General features: G+C 36.5%; 1 protein-coding gene across 1 annotated transcript in view; it reads right to left on the bottom strand.

Moving 5' to 3' along the window:
• Positions 1-3889: 3889 nt before the first annotated feature.
• The window catches only part of LOC145692536 (protein takeout-like), a 58625-nt gene continuing 38713 nt past the window's right edge, over positions 3890-23801 (bottom strand). The window contains exons 2-6 of the mRNA XM_081767844.1: positions 21229-21321; positions 14429-14576; positions 12040-12173; positions 9289-9438; positions 3890-6227 (exon numbers count right to left, since the gene is read on the bottom strand). Coding sequence (XP_081623970.1) covers positions 6073-6227; positions 9289-9438; positions 12040-12173; positions 14429-14576; positions 21229-21321 — 680 coding nt within the window. The 3' untranslated portion in view covers positions 3890-6072. The remainder of the gene's footprint in view (positions 6228-9288; positions 9439-12039; positions 12174-14428; positions 14577-21228; positions 21322-23801) is intronic.

Raw genomic sequence — 23801 nt, 5'->3', positions numbered from 1 at the left:
AAATTATTCACTACTCTCAATACTCTCATTCCATGCCGCCAACGCAAACTGTAAGTAGAATTGAGAAAGAATCATTCTTACAAATTGAAAAAGCCACCTGATCAAAGTAAATGATCTTAAGAAAATAAAAGTTAAATTCAGAGTAATCATTTTGAGCGCTCAGGTTGTTAAATATATAATTTGCTTGTAGTTTACTTATTGTATGTTGTTTGTTTGATTACAATACATAGTACTCATAATTTTAATCTCATGTTTAATTCTTAGCCGTGATTGCATGTAGCTTTAGAAGGCGTTGTGGCAGTTTATAGGTTATTTACTTTAATTTGTTTTGTTCATCTATCTTTACGGCAAGCACTCTTCTCTCCCCCGATATCATTCCAGCGGTCGGTGGAGACGAGGATTGCTTGTATGGTTTATGACAACTTTTTGTGGGCGCTGGAAGCCATGAAACCAAAGTTTGGAGCAAGTGAAACAAGAGAGAGAGAGATAATATAGTTTTATTTACGATAAACCCACAAAGGTTGGTCATACGTACACCACGCAAGAAATTGATTAACTGTGAGTTGTAAGCTTCTATTATTGTGTTGTATAGTTGTTCCAAGAGTTAGGAAAGCAGTATCATCGACATACTGGAATAAATAAGTAGGAGGAGCAGGTACTGGTACATCTGATGCGTACAAAATGTATAGAAGAGGAGACAAGCTGGACCATTGAGATACTCCTGTGTATGGAAAGATGGGATGGGAGATGGTATTGTTGATGCATACATATGCGATTCGATTGAGTATAAATGAGAAAATCACTTTAACATATGTAAGTGGTATTCCAAATTTAAGCAATTTGTAAAATAGACCATAATGCCAAATTCGATCGAATGCTTTCTCTAGATCCATTAAAATTAAACAAGATGGAAGCGATCTATGATACTGGTTAACAAGAGTGGTCGTCAAACGAAGCAACTGGTCATTAATACTGTATGATGGTCGAAAACCGGTATGGGAAATTGGAAGGAGTTGACGATCATGCAGATATTGATGTAAACGTTTTACAAGAATTTTTTCCAATACTTTCCCCAGTGTTGCAGTCAGTTGTATCGGCCTATACGAACTGCCAGAATGTGGTGGCTTGTTCGGTTTTAGAAACATACAAACTTTAGAGACTTTCCATTCAACTGGGTAATATCCCGTATGGAGAATAAAAGTATAAATAGCTGCGAGAAGAATAAAAAACTTTACTGAGCATTCTTTGATAAGTCGGTAGGATATTTTATCAAAAACAGGCGCTGTGTTGCGTTTTCCTTTGATACTCGTCTGTATTTCGTCATGGGTGATAGAAAATGTTAACGGTTGATTGTTATCTAAGGTGTGAGTAGTTGATGGCTGTAATAGTTGAGCGATGGTAGTTTCTGAGAATCTGGGACTCTCGTCATGTTGACCGATGGGCGGAGTGAACACAGTTTGTAAGTGAGAGGCAAATGCGTCGGCTTTATGCTGATCTGAATGCAAATGATCGTTGTTTCGGAACAGTGGATATCTCGTTGTTGTTTGCTGCCCGGTCAACTGATGAAACTTTTTTCCAATATCGTGTGGGATGAGTTTCTTCATTCAACTGGCTGCACGTTTTATGCCACGTCAAGCGTTTATGGACGAAAATATAATTGTGCAGAGTTCTTTGCCATCTACGTGCCTGTGTTAGATATTCAGGATTATGAGTGCGCTCATATTGTCTATAATAATGCCGAGATTTTCTTACTAATTGCAAATATTGCGGAGGCAAAACAGGCTGATAAGTTTATTGTGATAGGTGGGAATGTTGTCATGTACGCTAGTAGCAATGACCTGCGTGAGTGTGGTTATGGTTGTGTTTAGACTCTCCTTTGTATCCGGTGGTAGTACAGTTTCTAATGCAGCTTCAATATCCGAGCGATATTTATGCCAGTTAGTTTTGTCATATAAATATATGGTGCGTTCGGCTGCTGTCGGAGAAATATTTTTACGTACATCGTTGACCGTGATTTTCACCGGTAAGTGGTCGCTACCTATGCAATCGAAGACTTCGATATGACACCTGTCTATGAGTGAAGTGGTAGAAAGAACAACATCCGGTGTAGTTTGGCTACTTGGTCTGGTGTTCTTCGGAAGGGGATATATGTGACCATGTAAGGAAACTGCTAAATGGACTGCAAACTGAGTCTTTTCTCTCTCGGAACGGCTTTGGATATTGATGTCTGCCAGTATCAGAAGATGCTTGTATGTTTGAAACAAATGCGTAAAATACTCGAGTGGTATCGCGTGTCCGGGACGTACATATATTGTTGCAATCGTAATTGATATGCTAGGTAGATAGATAGTTGCTGTAAGATGTTCAGGACGTCGATAGGGAAGCCGAGTCTGATGCTGTCGATAAGATAATTTATTATTGATGCCAATTGCAACTCCAGCTTGCGCTCGTGCATTATCTTGTGAAAAGTCATAGCGCATGAGTTGATACTGTGGAAATCGTGATGGCATTGTTGGTTTTAAAGCAGTTTCATTCAAAGCGAAAACATCAATATTTTCTTCTAAGAGCAGGTGTTCAAAAAGAGTTTTATGTTGCTGCAATGACCGTATGTTCATAAATAAGAAGGCCAGACCAATGATAATGTAGTAAGCTATTTGCTTAGGCAGCAGTTTCTCTCGGAGATATGTGAAAGTGTACATAATTCCCCGAATATGTGGCATACAGATTGATATGGAAAATGCTCGTGGCGGCAGCAATGACATGTTCAAGAATGAACTGTCTTTGAACAGGAAAAATATTTTGTAGAACAAGCGTGAAATACCGAAGAAAATTTTCAACTGTAAGACCGGAAGTGATTGAATGGTCGACTTGAACTGGTGGATCAGTTGTACGCAATGGAACTGTGAGTTCAGGACTAGCAGCTGGTGGAGCTGGCTTAGCTTTACATTTGTAGCTGTATGTAGGGTGTGACCCAGGACATACAGAGCAGAGAGCAGGCTTTTGGTGATTTGGACAGTCTTTAGTCTCGTGCTGTTTAGCACAGTAACCACACTTAGGGATGTTAGGACATTTTGCTGTCACGTGTGAGTTATAAGTCTGACATCGTTCGCATCGAATAGGCAGGGGTGAATTAGTACGTGAGGGTTCGACTCTGTGCCTTTTCTTAAAGATGTACGCTCCCTCTTGAAGGAGGGTATCAATAGACGATTTGTTGGAGGTTAGCACAGGAACCAAGTACGTAGGCCCGTTTGATTTCTGATGCGAATGCATTTGTCGACAGGAATGCCTTCAGCTGTAAGCTCTTCCAGTCCTTCTGCATCAGTGATTTCCGGTAAAACACCACGGATAACAACAGATAACATTGGTGTCTTTCGCGGCGGAGGTGTTTGCTTATTTTCTTTGGGGGGGGGGCATTAAGGTGCAGAAGGTATATATATGAGGATTTTAAGACAAATTGCATTCAAATTATGCCAAATATTGTATATTCATCAATACAATAGGGGTTCCCACATGAGCTTCGGGAGGGGGGCGTTCCCCCAGGATCGGCGCCCTTGGCCAGAGGCGATCTCTCTAACACAACAATCGCGACCCCTGTGCAAACAAATGTTCCAACGTAGATGTATTTTATTATGTAAGAATACCTCACTTCATATTGTTATCACGTTCGTATAAAAATACAATTGACTATTTACGTAATAGTCTATGTATTTCCGGATATTTCAGAATATTTGAAAACATAAAGATTGTTCGTGTATTAATGACCTATTAGTGCTTTTTTTTTACAAAGTACAGAAAGGAATATATTATAAAAATAAATAAAAAGAAAAGGTATCAAATATTACATTAATTTATTTTATTTACAATTTTAATATATTATTTTCATTACAGGATAGAAAATGAAAAATAAAGTTTACAATTATAATGTAATTCTTCTATTTTAACATTTTAAATAAAATTCATATTTGTACTGACACATATATGTACTGTTTTTCATAAGAGAAGTACATACCTGTAAAATAGACGCTATTTCAACAGAAAGAAAATAAGTTTGAGTTGCACAATTATTTATACATCCTTCTTTACAACACACTTTTCATATCATATTTTAAAATCTATTATATCTATTTCAGAGACAATTTGATATATATAATGAAATGTAACAGCTGAAACAAGTTAGATGTGGTAAGCTATTTGTATCTAATGCTGGAGGAAACACATTAATAAACATCGCATTACGTTGTCCGTCCGATTTGAGCGAAATTCTTACCACAGAATATATGTCTACAGAAGTTATACTAAGCCTAGTTTGAATGTTCCAGCACACCGGTCACCGTAGATGACAGGCTGGCATCATGTAGATGACATCTATACGATGCTTGCGGCTAGTACTTTGAATATCGCCTGATGACAACACTACGAGTGTAGTTGTGTTCAAGGGCGCCCATCAGGGGGGCAAGGTGGGGCGCTCGCCCCCTAGAGGAAATTGTACTTCAGAATATCGAAAATCCAATAGAATTTTTACATTAGTTACAGCAAAATTTGAAACTATTTATTGAAACGTCGCTTATACTTGCCCCCTTTGGAAACCACAACATGGGCGCCCTTGGCTATGTGTATGTATGGGAGAGAATTATTTTGTATTTTGATCGAAATGCGAGTTTGCGACCCTATGACGATGGCAGGGAACTACTATGGATTTAAGTAGTTTCGAATGTGGCTGTGTAGTGAGGCTACGAGAAACCGGGTACTCGCACAGGTAAATATATTCAAGTGGCTCATTGGTTGTGTATGATAGAAGATAGAGGGCTCCCACAGTAGACGTAATTCTCAGTCCTGGACCTGGTGAAGTACAACGAACCACCTAGATAGAAGGATTGTTCATACAGCCGTAATTGACAGGAGGTCAGCAACTAGTGTATTAAGACCAGCGTATTCCCCCATGTGAACGTAACAGTACTGAACAGTCGACTGAGGAGTTCTATGTTCCTGCAAATCCCTTACACTATTGCTTCTGACATCCCTGGTCTTTATCTTGGGAATCATAAAAAGTGTCACAAATTCGTGATGTGAAATTCGTCCAGGACAATTTGCCGGACCGCCAGCAGCATAACGCATGTCCGCATGTCAAGCAGCGCACTCTACTCTGGTCTGCTTGCTTGATATTAAGATCTAAAATTAACTAAACATGTGCAAGATATAGTGAAATGGCCATGAACTGCAACCCGGGCTCCGGCGAATGGCTTTTATTATCCAGCTTTGCCAAAATGTTGGGTAGGATATAATAAAATAGACGGTAAAAGACCATTTTTATTATCGAATTTCTACCCAAACAGGTGTTTCTGTTGCAGCTCGAGGAAGTTAGAAGAATTATTAAAGAAAGCACTATGTTTTTAAGCAAAATGTATAACACTTGCGATATGCCTCATGACGTCATGCTAGGATTGTTCTAACGCACTATTACCGTCTCATTGCGTACCGGCTTTGAGCCAGATAAATGAATTCCCACTGCATGTCCTTAAATGCATTTTCAACAGCATTTTAAAAATGTATTTGTTCCTGTTAGTTTTTTCTTTTAAAAAGCCTCAAGGTCAAGAATGAGTTTTCAAATAGTGATATAATCTGTTTTATAGTTAAATAATTCTCTGTAAACAAAACAGTAGGCTTAGATAATCAAATAGCCAAGAATGAAGACAATTTTTAAAACATTGACTAGTTTACTAAGTGTCGTTGTGTCTTTATTGAAAAAGATACACGAGTATTTTTAAGATAATGGACCTTATGCAGAGTCATTTTGACGTACTGTTAGCATCATACTAAAAGCCTGACTACTGCAGGAAACATATGTTAGTAGAACTCTTTAATATGGCACTAATCACGTGTCAGAATGACTGTGTATAAGGCCCAATGTTTCTTTCTTTAATACACACAATGATGAAAATGATGTTTATGTGGTTTGACTTACTGAAACTAACTTTGTAAACAAATGAGTTATTTTCGGACAAATGATATCATTCGTGAATATATGGCACACACTCATACTTCTATACACGTTAGATGAGAGAAATAAAGGCCTTATAAATCTGGAAACATTTCTGCGTATGACACTTTATCGTAGACCCTTTCTGCTAGTCCGCCAAATAGCTCACTCAATGCTCTGTTAACAGCTGGCTGCAGTTCTTGAAATACATCAGAGAAGTTTTCGTTCAGGAATGCATTCATTGTGTCACCTGAAGGAGAAAATTAAAAAAAAAGAAATAACATGTAGTAAATAATGGTAATGGAAATACGAAATTGAGCCGAGTGGCCATACAAGCAAAGCTTACATTCTAAAGTTGCCCACGAGACAATACATAATAGGCGATATGCAGAGTCGTTTTGACACATGATTAGTGTCATACTAAGGAGTTCGACTAACATATGTTTCCTGCAGTAGTTAGGCTTTTAGTATAACGCTAATCATAGGTCAAAGCTACTCTGCATATAAGGGATTTCTGACGAGATACGAGAGACGAGACAAAGTTGTTCTAATAGAGGCAGAGGTTACTTTCAGAACATGTTTCTAACACAAGATATGCTCAACTTGTCTTGTAGCGCAATTTTAGTGCGCACAGAACATAAATTCAAGCCAGTGATGCCAACCCATGGGGAAAATCCCAAATTGTAAGATTTTTTGACAATGATTTCACGAAACGCAATAAAGGGAATTTTCGTAAAAAATAAAAAATAAAAAATGACACGATTTATGGAAAATAAAATGAAATCTTTAAGTGTTGAGTCCCACGATTATACCGGATAGGCTAAAGGAGACGGTGATGATGAGAAATGAATGAAATGGTGGAATGAAGAAAGTGGGAGGAAACGGGAAAATCCCAAGAAAACCCACCAGCACAGTGTCCACCACAAAGTCCAAACGGCGCGAGCAGGGATCGAACCAGGGACCCCAAGCACCGAGGTGAAAGCTCTACCACTGAGCCACCGTCCCTCCAGGATTTGTGGGATTTTCCATATATCTATTTCATTGACACTAACAAAATTATCTATGGGCGAGTAGAGAAATGAGTCTCTAATATACATGAAATTATCTCTAATTGTCCAAATTTTGTTAGTATAAAATGCATATTGGTGTTAAAGCGAGTATACAGTTACTTCTGAATCTCAAAAAACAAGCGCCAAGGAACAATGGAAGACGGTAAAATGTCGAAATGAAAATGAAATTAAATTAAATTTTCCAGTTTAAAGTCCTAGGATTATGCTCTTTAAGCTAAGAGAGACGACAATTAAAGCAAGTGAATAATGATGAAAGAATTGGTGGAATGAGAATGTGGAAGGAAACGGAAGTACCCCGAGAAACCCCACGGACACGATGTTGTCCACCACAAACTCAATGGTCATGGATGGAACCAGGAACCCCACATACCAGAAGTAAACGCTCTACCACTAAGCCACCGCGCCCCTTACTCAATCCATACGAAATGACTCAAGAATGAAGTTTACCATTATGTAGTTTGATTGTGGCACGGGGCCGCGGTGGCTTAGTGGTAGAGCGTTCACATCTGATGCTTGGGGTCCAGGGTTCGATCCCAGCCCCAGCCAAGTGAACTTAGTGGTGGACAAACACCGTGTGCGTGGGTTTCATCGGGGTTCTCCCATTTCCCACCACTTTGTTCATTCCACCATTTCATTCATTACCCATCATCACCGTCTCCTTTACCCTAACCGGCATAACGTGGGACGTAAAACTCAACGATTCCATTTGATTGTGGCACAGTTTCAGTGGAACATCATGGCACAAAAGCGTGATGGGAATGTAAACTCAGAACAAAATATACTTGCTTTCATAAGAATTTTCAATTGTCTTTCAAATAAGGAAAATACTGGTTCGTAAGGTGTTTGATAAACGTAGACGATCGGAATTTTTGGATTATTTATTCATGTGTCAAAGAAAATGACTGAAATACATTAATTTCACTGTTTATATTTTCTAAGTTTTTTTTTTTTTTTTTTTTTTTATTGTTTTAGTATAGCATAGGAAATTCAAGAGCAAAATGGGAATTTTTACCTGTCGAGATATGATTTTATAACGTTTCAGGTTGGCATCACTGAAATCAACCAGATGAACACTGGCCTCCATTCAACAAGGAGAGAGTCAATTCATGATACCGAGGTGGACAACTTTTACAATATTATTGGCGTTAACCGAAAAAAAAATGCTTCAAGATCATATACCCATCAATAGATATCAGTGAATACAACAAAATGATATGTATTAGTGTAAAATCTCATGTGTAGTTTTCGAGATTTTTTTTTAAAATTGCAAGCCTAACAATTGATGCTGAATGAAAATGATGCCACCTGTTAAAATAACACTGATAATGAAATGCACTCTAACCTTTTTATTTTTCTACATAGTCTTAGCAAATTATAATGTTAGTGAATGTTAACAGCAGTTTCTGCTATAAACTTTAAAAAATACTATAGAGAAATACTTTGAAAATTGTGGATCGAAGTACAATGAGTAAGTAGGGAACAAAAATTTCTTGGAACAGAAAAGGACAAAGTGATAATTGAGAATGAACTAAATAGCGATTGCCATCTGTCTGTGACAGATGACATACCTAGACGAAAAATCGACGAAGAACTTCACTATAATCCACATTCTGCACTGTTGAAAATCCATTCACCGTACACTCATATAACTATGCTGATATCAGAGTCACACAAGATCAAGAAGGAGGATGCAAAGTTGGCTCAATGGTAGAGCGTTCAAGTTTGGTGCGTAGAATTTTGGTTAGATTCCAACTCGCACCAAATGGAATTTATGGTGGACAAATACCAAGTACGTGAGTTTCCTCGGGGTTCACTCGTTACCTCTCACTTTTCCCACTCAATTACTTTATTAATTCTAATCATTACCGTGCCCTTTAGCCTACAAGGTATAACAGTGGGATGTAAAACTCAGAAAAACTTCACTCACGTGGCCGCGGTGGCTCATAGTAAAGCGTTCACCTCTGGTGTCTGGAGTCCTTGGTTCGATCCCAGTTCGTGAAATTTATGATGGACAAACACTGTGTGCATGGGTTTCCTCGCGGTTCTCCTGTTTCCTTCCACTTATTTCATCCCACCATTTAATTCATTTTTCATCATCACCGTCTCCTTTAGCCTAACCAGCACAATCGTCGGACGTAAAACTTAAAGACAGCAGGTTGTACTTTCGGGTTCTTAAGTTCCATGAGATGGTTATAATTTTGTTCAATAGATTTATGTACTATGAAAGGAAAATATACTTACCAAGCTGTTTATTTCCATTAAACAAGTTATCTAATCGGATAACTCCGAACTTTGGATAAATCAGAAATTTAAAATCTGTTAATTTCATATATGTTTCTCCATTTTTAGTTATAGGTTTTCCTTGAATACGCACTAGAATGTCGTTGTCAACTGCAAAGAAAGAAATAGAATTATTTTAAAATTATGTTTAGAATTATTATTTTAAACTTTGTTAAAAAGGACAGACCTTATCTGTATAGTAATTAATTTTATCAGGGGTGCCCACAAAGGGGGACTATGACGCAAACTGCGTCATTGAAATATTTGGGGGTGTTAAAAATGTATATAAATATGTTTGATGGGGTGTAAAAATTAATCGAAAAGATTTTTTTTTCATGGAAGAACACCTACGGATAGACAATTGAGGGGGGTGCGTCATGGATATGAGGGGGTGGGCACCACTGAACTCTATGACGAACAGTGGCTGAAAGAAGTTGAAAACAGTGTCAAGCTTGAAAAGATTTGTCGAACAAACCATAGATGATGTAGACGAACAGTATTTAAATACAAGAGCAATCAAAACCTTGTTATAAGTAGATGAATAAACGATGCACATACGATTGACACTATCTTCGTCTGATTTTAACAAGGTGGAGAGCTTCCGTTAAACAGCCACCCACTTTTTTGTTTTAGCTCATGGTTCATTGTTACACAAACAAAAATTTGTGTTGAACTCTTCTGCACAAATGACAGAATCTTTCTAGACTGATCTTGACAAGGTGAGTAGCTACGTTTAGACTTGTTTTTATCAGACCCATTTAGTTTCTGTTCCAGACCATCGTTCATTGTTGTACAAACGACAATTTGTTTTGCCTATTTCTGCACAAACAATTGACACTATTTTCGACCGATATTGACAAGATGGAGAGGCTACTGTTTAAACAGCCTTCTTTGTTTTTGTTTTAGCTTATTGTTCATTGTTTCACAAGCGCAAATTTGTATTGCACATTTCTGCACAAACGATTGACACAATTTTCAAACGATTTTGACAATGTGCGGCTACCGTTTAGACATCCCCCACTTTGTTAATATTCTAGCTCCTTGTTCGTTGTTGCATAAACGAAGATTTGTGTTGCAGTTCTCTGCACAAATGATTGACACCATTTTTAACTGATTTTGATGACGTGGGGACTGCCTAAATGGATGTTTTGAATTTCTGTATATAACATTCCTATCTTTTTTGTAACAATACCAAAATATCTACTGAAAGTAAGCTTATCATCAAATTTAACACTACGATCTTTATGCGTTTGTATATTTAGAACAGATATATTACATATTGTGTAATCTTGTTTAATAGGATTTTTCTTAAGATAAAATTTTGTTATTACATATTTCCGACTTATGCTTTCCGATTGATTTCTTTTACATACTATTAAGGGGGTAGACTACTAAATATTTTTCAAAAGCTAACAATTTTTCTTTTGCCAGATTTTCGTAAATGAAAACAGATAATGAAATGTAACTTACCTCAATAATAGATAATGTTATTCTACACCCGAAAATACGAATCGTAAGAATTTCCAGTGTTGCCATCCATATAAATTACAGTGATCAGAATTTGAATTACCCAAAAATCTAGGTTATGACAGCAACTAGAAAAGTGAACTCAACGGCGACTAATTAGGCCTACTTATCATGTTGTATGTGTTCATTGTTAACTACTTTTTAAATAATATTTGTATTTATTTTGTAATAAAGAGTACAAAATAAATATTTTTAATAAACAGTACAACTAAAATACAAATATTATTTAAATAGTATTAACAAGGAACACAGACAGTATGATAAGTCATGAATTGGCGTTGAGGTCATTTTTCCAGTCGCTGCCATAACCTAGATTTTTGGGTAATTCAAATTCTGGTCACAGTGTAATTTCTATGGATGGCAACACTGAAAATTCTTCCGACTCGTATCTTCGGGTGTAGAATAACATTATCTATTACTGAAGTAAGTTACATTTCATTATCTCCTTTTACTTACGAAAAACTGGCAAAAGAAAAATTGTTAGCTTTTGAAAACTATTTAGTAGTCTAACCCTTTAACAGAATATTCGTATTTTCTTTCAACCCACATAGTTCAACATGCTCAGGAGACTACCATAGATAATATACCTGACCTAGTCATTCGGAATCGCAGTAGAAATTTTAAGAACTACTGAAATATCCACGGGATTAAAGTTCTATTTCATCGTTATGTACCCATTGGTATAACTAAGTTATTTTACTAGGGTGAGAGTTGCATGGTTTTTTGCTTCTGAGTATTGAAATAACTTTTCAATGACTACATAACATTGCAACAATTTTCTCCGGGGGCAACAGTGTTCTAAATGGAGGCCTAGTCCTCATCTAGCTACGTCTATAGGTGTATCAATCACGGGACGAAGTGTGGGCATCCAAAAATCATATTGTAACTATTCTCCAAACAACGCAGACATGTTTGACAGTAGTACTGAATGTCAACTAACGAAAAAAATAATATTCCATACACATCTCGGTGCCCTACCACTGGTATCTCTGAGACATCTAAGGGATGTATCTGTACTATGTGAGAATGTTCGTACATTGTCTTCCTTCCACCAAAATAGGCACGTCCACCCACACAAGAAACTGGTTAAGATAATTCATTACTTATATCCCACTACCGTCTCTGATTTTTGTGACCTCGTATTCAAAAATAAAAGTTGTTGACTTGTTGACTTTTTCTACTTACGAAAAGTAATGTTGCTAAATCCTTCTCCAGTAATAGGCAGCAACAAAATTCTTCCAGTAACTTCGTAGTCTCCAACAATACTTACTTTGGCAGCAGTTAAATTCCCTTCAAGGTAGAAGTGTGATGGATCGGCTCTGCGGAAATAAACATTTTCTTATAGTTGAAGTAATAATAATAACAATAATAATAATAATAATAATAATAATAATAATAATAATAATAATAATAATAATAATAATAATAATAATAATAATAATAATAATAATAATGTAATCTTCCATAACTTACATGATTGGCACTGTAGTATGATCCTCAGAAAACCTCTTCGTCTTGGCTGAAGAGTTTTCCATTTACTCTCTATCAATTATAATAATTTCTGTCCCTCCTCCTTTATACTTCCACTGTACCTGTCCTCTGAATGCAACTTCTTATCTATGTTATAATCAGTTCCTTTTCTTTATAATTATCATCAATATTGTACTTTATTTTAATATCTTTTCAATCTCTTCTGTTTTTCCTTCCTTCATACCTTGTATGACGTATCTCATAATTGAACTTCTCAATATTCCCCCTTATTTTTCCCGCTTGTTTTTAAATTTTTCTTAAGCATTATTCTTCTCTTCTCTACTATTCTAATATACTTTGTCAAACACTGATTTCTAATTATTTAAATTCTTCTTCACAATCACATTTAAAACATCTAGTTACGTTACCTCGCGTTTTCTGCTCTATTCAGCACCTACTCCACACAAAAGCTTAATAATTATAATAATTTTTGTAATAATACTTTTATTTAAAGTATTTGTAAGAAGTTAAAATAAGAAAAACTTCAATTTTTACATGATTCTTAAGTTTTCTTTTTTCTGGAAAGAATACTTGACAACTTAATTTTCAAAATAATGCTATGAAAGTAGTTCGAGACAATTATCTAATTAACAATGTATTTTTAAATGGAATGGTCACTTACTCTGAGGGAAGAACATAGACTGAAAGTATTTGAGAACAAGATCCTGAGACGAATATTCGGACCTAAGAGGAACGGGAATGGGGAGTGGCGGAAACTTCATAACGAGGAACTACATAATTTATACGGTTTAGCAAACATTGTTAGGGTCATCAAGTCTAGGAGGTTCAGGTGGGAAGGTCATGTAGTCATGATGGAAGAAAGTATAAACGCTTGCAAAGTCTTGACTGGAAGACCAATCGGAAAACGACCATTAGAAAGACCTAGGCGCAGATGGGAGGACCATATTTAGATGGATCTATCAGAGATTGAAATACAAAGTAGAAACTGGATCCAATTAGCTAAGGATAGAAGTCAGTGGAGAGCTTTAGTGAACGCGGCATTGAACCTCCGGGTTCCATAGCCCATAGAGTTAGTTAGTTAGTTAGTTTTAAATGAAATTCCAAGAATAGTAATGAGGCCATTTGACGTTGAAAACATTATGATTGAGAAGTATGAAGTAAAAATTTTAAGAAGATGGTCATAACCTATATTTAAATGTACTCTCCTAATATTCTTCTTGTGTGGGTGATGGAAAATCCTGGAAAAGATTTAATTAGGATTTTCCCGCTGGGGAATTCTGAAGCTTGAATTTGTGTTAAATAAGAAGCAACACTCTCTCAGTCGTTGTAAGAAATAAATATCCCTTTTATTTTTAACCTACTAAGGAACTCTATAGAAAGACACTTTATCGTATTGATACTCAAAGATTGAATACAACCTTGCAAGTTCCCATTTTTATGCTAATTACGATAAAAATGGCCTTGAACTGTTGGTACAAAATGTACACTAAAAGTACTTTTCAAATATAGTGCTATATTAAAGCAAAATAAAAATCTTAAGAATAATATCTCTGCAACTTGACCTTGGTTGAAAGATTCGAGTTGTCGTCTGTTATGTGGAAGACTTGAGCTCAATTCTTGGAGTGAGTTCAAATGGCTGGGATGTTACATGAATTCGTTTAGCTTTTATATCTATTCCAATGAATATGCAGTTCATTATGTTACTTCTTAATTGGATAATTATAATGGAATGCTTTATTTGAGAACATTTAGTGCCTTAGACAGATACCATATTACATTATTAATAGAATAACTTACGTGGAAAAAGTTACGTGGAACGTGGGGAAACGTCGTTCCCCCACTTTCAAAATTATAGATAGAGTCTCCATTTGTTACAATTACAATGGAAAAAGATAAGCACGGGGGACAGCGTGACGTCATGCATCTCCTAACCTTTTCAGATCCACTTATACACTTAGTTGTTAGTTACTAAAAGAAAATTAGGTTTGAAATGGTTAAACTATAGGATCTAACCCTCCCTTTCTGTTATAGCCTCAGCGCTGAAAATAAACTATAAAGTACATAAGTATCTTAAGTATCTTACCTGACTGTTTCCACAATGAGATTGTCAATTCCATAAATTTGAGCGTTCGTGAAAGATAGAGATATTCCTACTGGACCTCTCCCCTGATCAATCAAAATAGCTGGAACGTTTAAAGGGTCTGTTGGTGGAATTCCAAACTCTCTAATTCCTGTGAAAAACATAGAAAGAAAGTCCATGTTCAATGTTTGAGTATTCTTTTTGGAAGTTTGAGTTTTAACACTTAACCGAATTCAGGTTTTGAGTGTGGGAAAGAAAGCTTAAACCATTTTATCTTTTTTTCACGGAACTCTGGTTAATACAGATTTTCTTTTTACATATATAGATACTATACTCTTCCCCCTTGATAACTGAGCTGCACGCCAAATGCATACTTTGTTCTTCACAAACTTTGTGAAACTATAACTTTCTTCTTTATAGTTTGGCTTGACTATACTTGGGTTCAGATTTCTTGTTCAAGTGCACTAAATAAGAGTTATATTTCTATTTTGTTATTGCGACTGAGAAATTGGCTCCAATTTTTAAAATTAAAATTTCAATATATTAACCAGGACCGTAACCAGGGAGGGTTAGAGTAAGGGGTGCGTACCTTAAATTATTTCCACTGTCTAAAACGGAAGGTTGTAGAGAATTTTGAAATTAAAGCAAACCTAGATATGAAACTCCTTCAATTTTGTTTATCAAGTTAAATTCAACTTAGCGCATTTTACTTATTTCTTTGTATGCTCTTTACTAGGTGCCCCAAATATCTTTTATAGGCCTTTTATCATTATAAGAATTTATAAGCTGATGTATCCGATTATTGCACGGTGACTAGCATCAAAACCATGGGATCAGAAGCATTTCCAAAGAATAATTGCATCGAACTGCACAACGACAACTGCGAACATTATTAATTGCTTTAGTACGTGTTCTCGGGCTATTAACCACCCAGATGGAGAAATTAACATCTGACGTTTCAAAAACAGAAATTTCTCTTATCTTCAGGAATTGTGATGAAGAGATCAAGGATATGTGAGCATCAGTATTGCCACAGTCCTAGCTCTGGAGTGGGCTGGAAAATAGTACCAAATTGAAACAAAAAGGGCTGAATTCATTATTTTATACCAGTGTAATACATGGTTCTATAACACAAAACTAGAAGAGGAAAAGTTCTAGAACACTCCCCCTCTCTTCCAAGAATCCAAATCAAGAAAGTGCTCATTCTAAAAAATTACTTTTTAAAAACATCCAGATAGAACCCCGAACAACCGTGGAAGTAGATGAAATATTTCTCGCACGTAGAAAGTATAACAGAGGCCGCAAATTAAAAGGGAAAACAGTTCACAAGCTGAATCATCTTCAGTATGTATTGCAAGGAAACCAAACTCGCTTCTATTTCAAAGTGACCAATAAACCAAGACGGTATATGAAAACACATATATAACGAGGAACAAATCAATCATTTCCGAGTTCATGTGTAAACAGTAAGTTATAATAAAATATTAAAATGCAGACAATTGCACCTATTCTCACTTATTTCACAACCGAAGGAGGATAGATAATAGGCTGTAAGAAGAATATAAGGTAAGTAAACTGACATTTATAAGAAATGTAAAACCGGTCGAGGGTCCAATAACCTTCTTTGAAAGATATCACAACACATTATTAATAATTTTAAGTCAAAATTGTATCTATTAATATGTGGCATACATACATTTTTGAAAATGTACAGGTGTTTGTTAAATGGTGCTGAATTGGGTAGAATTGTACCAACTCTTTCTCAAAAGGTGCTGAAAATGCCAGCGTGGTACCAACGGGCCAATGCATGACAAAAAGGGCTGAATTTGGTACAATTGTACCAAGTGTGGCAACACTGGTGAGCATATATACATATGATGACTATTTAGAGAAGAAGATATGAATAAGGACTTATGATTGGGTGAGATAAATGCTGGCTCCTGATTGGCTGTTGTTCCAGATACGAGAAATTTCTTTGTTCAACGCATTTTTTTTTCCTTAACAGATTACTTTCAACTCAGTCCTATCTGGTCGTCTCTTTTGGCGTTGATCAATGCCTGATTTCTATCACATCTAGTTTGGATATCATCATGATCAAGGACATATGTTCCTAATTTTTTTTTTACTCTATATCCTGGTGAAAATTAATGGTGATCAATCAAGTACTTTTTCAGAACTTGTATCTCCCTCTTGGGCATGCAAACAAAGTTACTATATAAAGGAGTTTTAGTAAACTTTAGTCCTTCGGAAAACTAAACAACAGACAAAACTCCTTGCAACAGATTCACTTTCGTCTTTTCTTTATGTCTACTAAACTTTACTACAGAGTTCAGTGGCAATTTCATTTCTCCTAATTTCCTTCTTAATCGATTCTTTACCAGATTTGCCATTAAGCATATCCAGTATTTAAATGTTTCATCTATAACACTCTGATTCCGAACCTTCTCTCTCTCTCTGTTTATCTTCAGAAACTCCCCAGTTCCTACAGGCTACATGCGCTACCGATTGAAAGTTTTTCTGCCTCATAATAGAATAAAACTATGCTCTCAGAACATCTAATTGGCGGCACGGATATGAACTAATGTAAAATACACGATTTTACAAGTATTTGTATGCAACAATAGAAATTCGTGGTGATAACAGCACAGTGACATCAGAGGATGATCGTTACTGTAATGAATGGAGAGATTCCTCCCCCTCTCTATACTTGGAAATTTCTTCCGTGGCAATATTCAATTATTATTATTATTATTGTAAACATCTTGATTTCTTTTCTTTTTTTAAAAAATGAACGTTTCCTTTCTTCTTTTATTCATGATACGAACTAGTTGTTTATCATGTCCTTCACCTAGTATTGCTTAAAATAAATTATATACTAAAGTCCAGCTCAAATCTTCTGACGTTTAAGGCGAATCCTCCTCGTCATAATACTCAATATAAATTTCGCGACGTTTTCTAATATGATCTGCATCACTAGATGCTTGGGAGACATATTAGTTGCGCTTGAAACAGTTCTTCGTGATATAACGATAGGGTGTATTTAGAAAAACAAAAAAGAAAGCACGTAGGGGTGGGGAAACACGATTCTACGCTTGTACACTAAAATAAGCGAAATCCGACAACGTTGCACTTGAGTGTTATTGGCTTTCGCCAGACATCAAGAGATTTCAGCCCGATTTGTATTGGTTATTCCACCAGTACTTTCGGCTCCCTGTACCCTATACCTATGTTAAAATTTTGGTTAGTTGAAAGTCTTATCATTTACATTTAAGAAATTTATTTACAACCAGTGACTGCGTAAAGGAGTACGTGAGTTATTGCTATGAAATGACAAAGCAGCAATAGATGCTATCCAGGCCCGTAGCCAGCCCAAAAACTTAGGGGGAGCCCGGCTGAAGTTAGGGGGGGCGATCCAACCATATGATATTTCATCACTATATTAGAGTTCCTTTGCAAGCCTACTGTAAAACTTTTAGGGGGCCAGCAAAAATTTAGGGCCCCCCCTAGACCCCCTGGATACGCACCTGATGCTATCAGCTTCAGCAAAATAAGAACTGATTATTATCATTAGCAACTAACGAAATACTTTATAAGTCCCATAAAAGTTCGTTCTCTCTTTCAATTTTCTCAAAAACTACGCATGAGAATTTACTTTCAATTGGGTTATTTTGTTCAGCTTAATATGCTCTATCGGCTGATATAACTTTACAAAGTATTGTAAAGTTCTTCTCTTTGTGGGAATAGGTGGAGTAAAATTAAGAGTTCAAAATCGACTCCCACTATTCTTTTATTATAAAATCTAATAAGGTACAATAGTACCTACAGAAATATTATAATATAACTTTCTCTAATTTAAGATAGTGAAAAGGTAGATGAAGAATGTGCAGCGTCAGGCCAGGATCTCTACAGAGTTCCGAACCAAGCTAAGCAGAGTGGAATAGGAAACCTCAATGCTCCGAAGCAAGTAGTGAGGAAGTTAGGAGTCACAGAGCTCCGAACCAAGCTAAGCAGAGTGGAATAGGAAACCTCAATGCTCCGAAGCAAGTAGTGAGGAAGTTAGGAGTCACAGAGCTCCGAACCAAGCTAAGCAGAGTGGAGTAGGAAACCTCAATGCTCCGAAGCAAGCAGTGAGGGAGTTAGAAGTCACAGAGCTCCGAACCAAGCTAAGCAGAGTGGAGTAGGAAACCTCAATGCTCCGAAGCAAGCAGTGAGGGAGTTAGGAGTCACAGAGCTCCGAACCAAGCTAAGCAGAATGGAGTAGGAAACCTCAATGCTCCGAAGCAGGCAGTGAGGGAGTTAGGAGTCACAGAGCTCCGAACCAAGCTAAGCAGAGTGGAGTAGGAAACCTCAATGCTCCGAAGCAAGCAGTGAGGGAGTTACGAGTCACAGAGCTCCGAACCAAGCTAAGCAGAGTGGAGTAGGAAACCTCAATGCTCCGAAGCAAGTAGTGAGGGAGTTAGGAGTCACAGAGTCCCGAAGCAGGTTAAGCAACTAAGGTTGGGATCCCGACAGAGCTCTGGGCAAGTTAAGGCGAGAGGAAGGGAAACCTAGAATTCCGCAGCAAACTACAGTTTTTTTAGATGGGTCTCTCCTAGAGCTCCAGGCAAGCTAGAGGAAGGGTGACCAATCGCAGGCTGGTGATTGTCCGTTGAATCCTCATCGTCATATAGGCGCTCTGGGTAGCGGTGGTGTTGGTAGTCGATCGCCTGCTTCTGTAGTAATGCACCGTGGGGTGTAGTACTCCATTGTAAAGTACATGTGGTTGTTGTTTACAAACAGGACCACGTGTAATGTTTATAAAATCAAACACGTGTATACTACAATATTTTAAGTAAACGGAATTTGATTTGAAACTTAAATTTAAAGAGTTAAATTAGTTAACATTTAAGAGTTAATTGCAGTTTTAGGCTAGTATATCTTTAACCACAGCATGTATTATATTCAGCACAATCATATCTATCAATTGATTCATGGATCGTCTTTGAGGAAACTTTCTTTACCCGTTAGGCTATATCGTAATAATATTGTAGAAATTACTTATTTTTAAAAAAATTGAGCACCGACCTTCTGAAAACTCATAACATATTTACGCATTTAAGGACTTCATTATCTAAAGAATATATCTGCTATAGTGACATCCACTTGCATCGTTATGAATTAGTGGGACTCAGACATAGACGTTTGCCATTTATTACTAAATTTAGGTTTTAGGATTTAGGAATTAGATTTTTGGGCTTTCGGTGTCTATGGCCATGTTAGCCCATCAGGTATGAGGGATGACTTCCCTCGGCGATCACAGTATCCGGGGAAAGGGAAGGAAGGAAACGGTCTGGGACCATTATGTTAGGTACCATCCCGCCATTTGCCTGGTGTGAATGACGAAAGTCCAGGAAATCTCACTCATAATGGCTGGTCTGAAAAAGCTTTTACATTTTTTCGACTGTGTGTCCTTACCGTAAATCGAACCCTGGTCCGCTCGCATTAAAGACGAGAGCGCTTTACGAGGCCACTTATGACTAAATATTTGGATACAAACAAAATACGTATACTCGGACACTGTACAACGTTTGTTTTTGTTTTTATTGACCTTGATTGCTTTTGCGCTATCTCTCTCTGTGTTTCTGTTTCTGGTGTTTCTGTTTGTGTTTTTGTTTGTCTCTCTTCCTGGTTGGTAGAGGCGACAAACAAGGGGGTAGACTACTAAATATTTTTCAAAACCTAACAAATTTTCTTTTGCCCGTTTTTCGTACATGAAAAGAGATTATGAAATCTAACTTACCACAACAACAGATAGTGTTTATTCTAAACCCGAAAATACGAATCGGAAAAATTATCAGTGTTGCCATCCATAGAAATTGCAGTATGTCCAGATTTTGAATTACCCAAAAATTTAGGTTAAGGCAGCGACTAGAAATATGAACTCAACGGCAGTTGATGACTAATCATATTGTCTTGGTTTGTTGTTAACTAATTTTTAAATAATATTTGTATTTATTTTGTAATAACTTACATGTTACTACATGTAATAACTTACGTAAAAACGGGCAAAAGAAAATTTGTTAGGTTTTGAAGAGTATTTTGTAGTCTGCCCCCTTAAGAATCCTGAATTAGATATATCTACGTGGCCACCAGTGGCTTATTTTGGATTTTGTTTCGGGGTTGGGTATGCACAATACATGCACTGAGAAAAACATGTAGGTGGCGTACTTAAAAAGATAGGTTACATACGTAATTCCTGTAGTTTTTAGACTTAACGTACAGCAGACGTATAACTGAAAACGCATGTTTTATAATACTTTCTGTAAGTATTCCATATATACGTACTTTATGTATGGAAATGTAGGCTATCAGGATCTCACATACAAATGTACGTATATAACATATAGCTGAGGAATGTAACATAAGTATATGCATGTGATATACGGAAAACTGTTAGATGTCAGACATCCTGCAACGGCATGATGTAACATCTAAGGGCAGTGCCTATGTAGCATACGGATAACGTGTGCTCCGTACTGATTTCTATAGTAAGCAAGAGGATACCGTATATTTGTATAATATACCGCTGTCTGGAGAACGGATTTTTCTGTGTGTGAATAAGCACTTATATTCTTCCTTTTAGGTGCTGACAAATTTTAATGAAGTTCTGCATATAACAAATTTATTTGAGGCTTGAGCCCGATAGGCCTGCTCTAAATACGCCACTGATCGTCACTATTGTCCTAGCACTTTTGAAAATTATTTCCAGAAATAAGTGTACTATTATTATGTGCTTTTAGAAAAGTAATGAAATGAACACTTACCCCTAACAGATGCTTGGAAAAACGCCTGGGCAGAGTTCTTAATGCAAGTATGAAGTTCTGGATCATTAGATTTGCATATTGTCAAATATTTAGCTGTAATAGATAGAAAATATTTTGATTAACTAAAAGCACACACAGAAGAGAAGGGATTATAGATCGGATTTGGAAGTTATGGGAAGTAATATCTATCTGGTCTGCTTTTAGCTGTAGTCTTATGGAGTCCATCGATCGTATCTTTGAAAACTGCGCGTTACATCATAATATGCGAATTTTCTGATAGAATTGAAAAAAAAAAAAAAAAAAGAAGTCAAGAGAGAAAGATTCAATATGGACGTTTCAGAAACTTTCACAAGTAGGCTATGTTTTCATTACTTAACCTTAATGGATACATATTACATTAAAAGTGCAACCTTAATTTCAAGGGCTTCTGTTAAGCTTCGAAACAATCAAATGATTTCCTGTTGAAGTTTGTCTATATTAGACGGAAAGCTAAATAAATAAAAGGTTCGAGGGAGGGAATATCGAATACTTCACTACTCCAAAATTCTAGTAAATAGGAAGACAGCTTACGACATAGTATTCTCAAGCATTTTATACAAAAGCGAGGCGCTGTTTTCTTCTGGCGAAACGTGGAAACAGTCTGTTCAGTGATATGTGTGGGCCTATGAAGAGTGTTCAGTTTATGACCAAGACACTTATATTTGTGATTTTTGTTAAAAAATTTTGATTTAAATTGGTGGATGTAGGAAGCACATGAACCATTAATACAGTAAATAAATTATTAGTTCATATATTTTCTTACTATTACATCACCCCAGCTTATTTTATTTTCATTGCTTTATTAATTATTTGCTTGCTGAAAATTTGTACCTCTTAAGTTTATTATACAGGGCGATAATGAATTGCGTGTCGTAAACATAGTACGAAATTGGATGTCAGCGAGTGGTTACCGAAAATGGAAGAAAAACAGTTTTAGAGCTGTTTTGTAGAGGTGTCGTCATACCTCCGCCACAGATTTCTTGCCACTGTTTCAGGCTCATGAATGATCGCCATCTACGAGATCCGTTGCATATCTACATAGACAACGGGTCTCTCCTGCGGTTATGCAACCATGCAACATATTTTAAACACTTCCGTTGTTTTGAAATCGATTATGATATCCATCTTCCCGACAACGAATTTCTGTTTCCTAATGATATTCCCTTCCCTTCATACTTATTTCCATGCACGTCTACTTGAGAGATTTTTTTTATAATTCTTCTGTGCTTTTCTCCCTCTCTCTCGGAGCTTTAGGACATACGTTTTATATGAATCTTTTTTCTTTTTTTTTAATATTTTATGTCAAAAATCAGTTTCAAATTTATGACACTGAGTTCATATTAACACAATGTATATTAGAAATCATTCAATTCATCTTTAGCCTATACAAGAACTAATCATTTCACAATAATATTTAGCAAGTTATTTATACAAAACTAGAAGATATTCAATAAATCTCTTCATACTTTAGTTTTAGTTGGGATACATATATCACAAAGGTCCACAACTTATCCTATAAATTCTGCTTGCTTTATTTGTTATTCGTTTGCTGAAATTTAACGTCTCTTCCCAAGACTGAGACCAAATGAGACACAGCCTAAAATTTAAGGTTGAGCTGGAACTACTATAATCCGTTCAAGACACTATTTCAGAGACTTTTAAGGAATCCCTTGAGCGATTGTCGAGCATATTTGCTTTTTCTCCCGTCTTCAGTAGCCTGTTTGAACAGTATTGAGTTTAACATTTTATAATGCTCTCCCACTGGGAATTTAGCTCGGAGCTACGTGAACTAAAGGTACACGCGCTAACCGCTATACCACGGAGAAAGGTAGACACAATATTATGTCTTAATGTGATCTATAACGATTACGATTTTTCCCTTACTATTATCTATCTATCTATCTATCTATCTATCTATGAAATTAGGCCTCTTGAAATTAGGCTTTTAGCGATTTTGAACAGCCCTAGCTCTGAAACTATGTACTTTTCGCCATAGCTTCACATGAACTTTTTATTTTATTTTGATGTGAGGAATTACCTCTTAAAGTTTTATAAGTAAAAGGTTTATACATACATACATACATACATACATACATATTTGGTCTAGGAATTAATTCGTGCGGTTGGTACGCACACATTGGAGCTGTAGTACAAACACAAAATACATAAATACCTTAAGAAAAATATTGTCCATCGCTAGCCACCACTTTCACCCATCTGTCAGGCAATGTACGGATTCCGTGGCGAAAGAAGTCCTCATCCTTGGAAGTGATCCAGTCAGAGACCCATTTCGATATCTTCTGAAGAAGTAAACCGCTGTCCAGTCAAATCGTTGTTCATGCAATCGAACAAGTAGTAGTCCGAAGGAGCAACGTCTGGTGAATACGGCGGGTGGGGTAAAACTTCCCATCCGACATTTTCTAAATAGGTTTTGACCGGTTTTGCGACATGTGGGCGAGCGTTATCATGTTGAACAATAAGTTTATCATGTCTGTTCTCCCATTCTGGTCGTGTTCTGGCCAGAGCTTGCCTCA

Source organism: Thermobia domestica, chromosome 8 (genome assembly GCF_964235325.1).
Source record: "Thermobia domestica chromosome 8, izTheDome1.hap1.1, whole genome shotgun sequence".
NCBI lineage: Eukaryota > Metazoa > Arthropoda > Insecta > Zygentoma > Lepismatidae > Thermobia > Thermobia domestica.
Note: the sequence above shows the minus strand (reverse complement) of the source record. Positions and strands in the feature narration are given on the sequence as shown.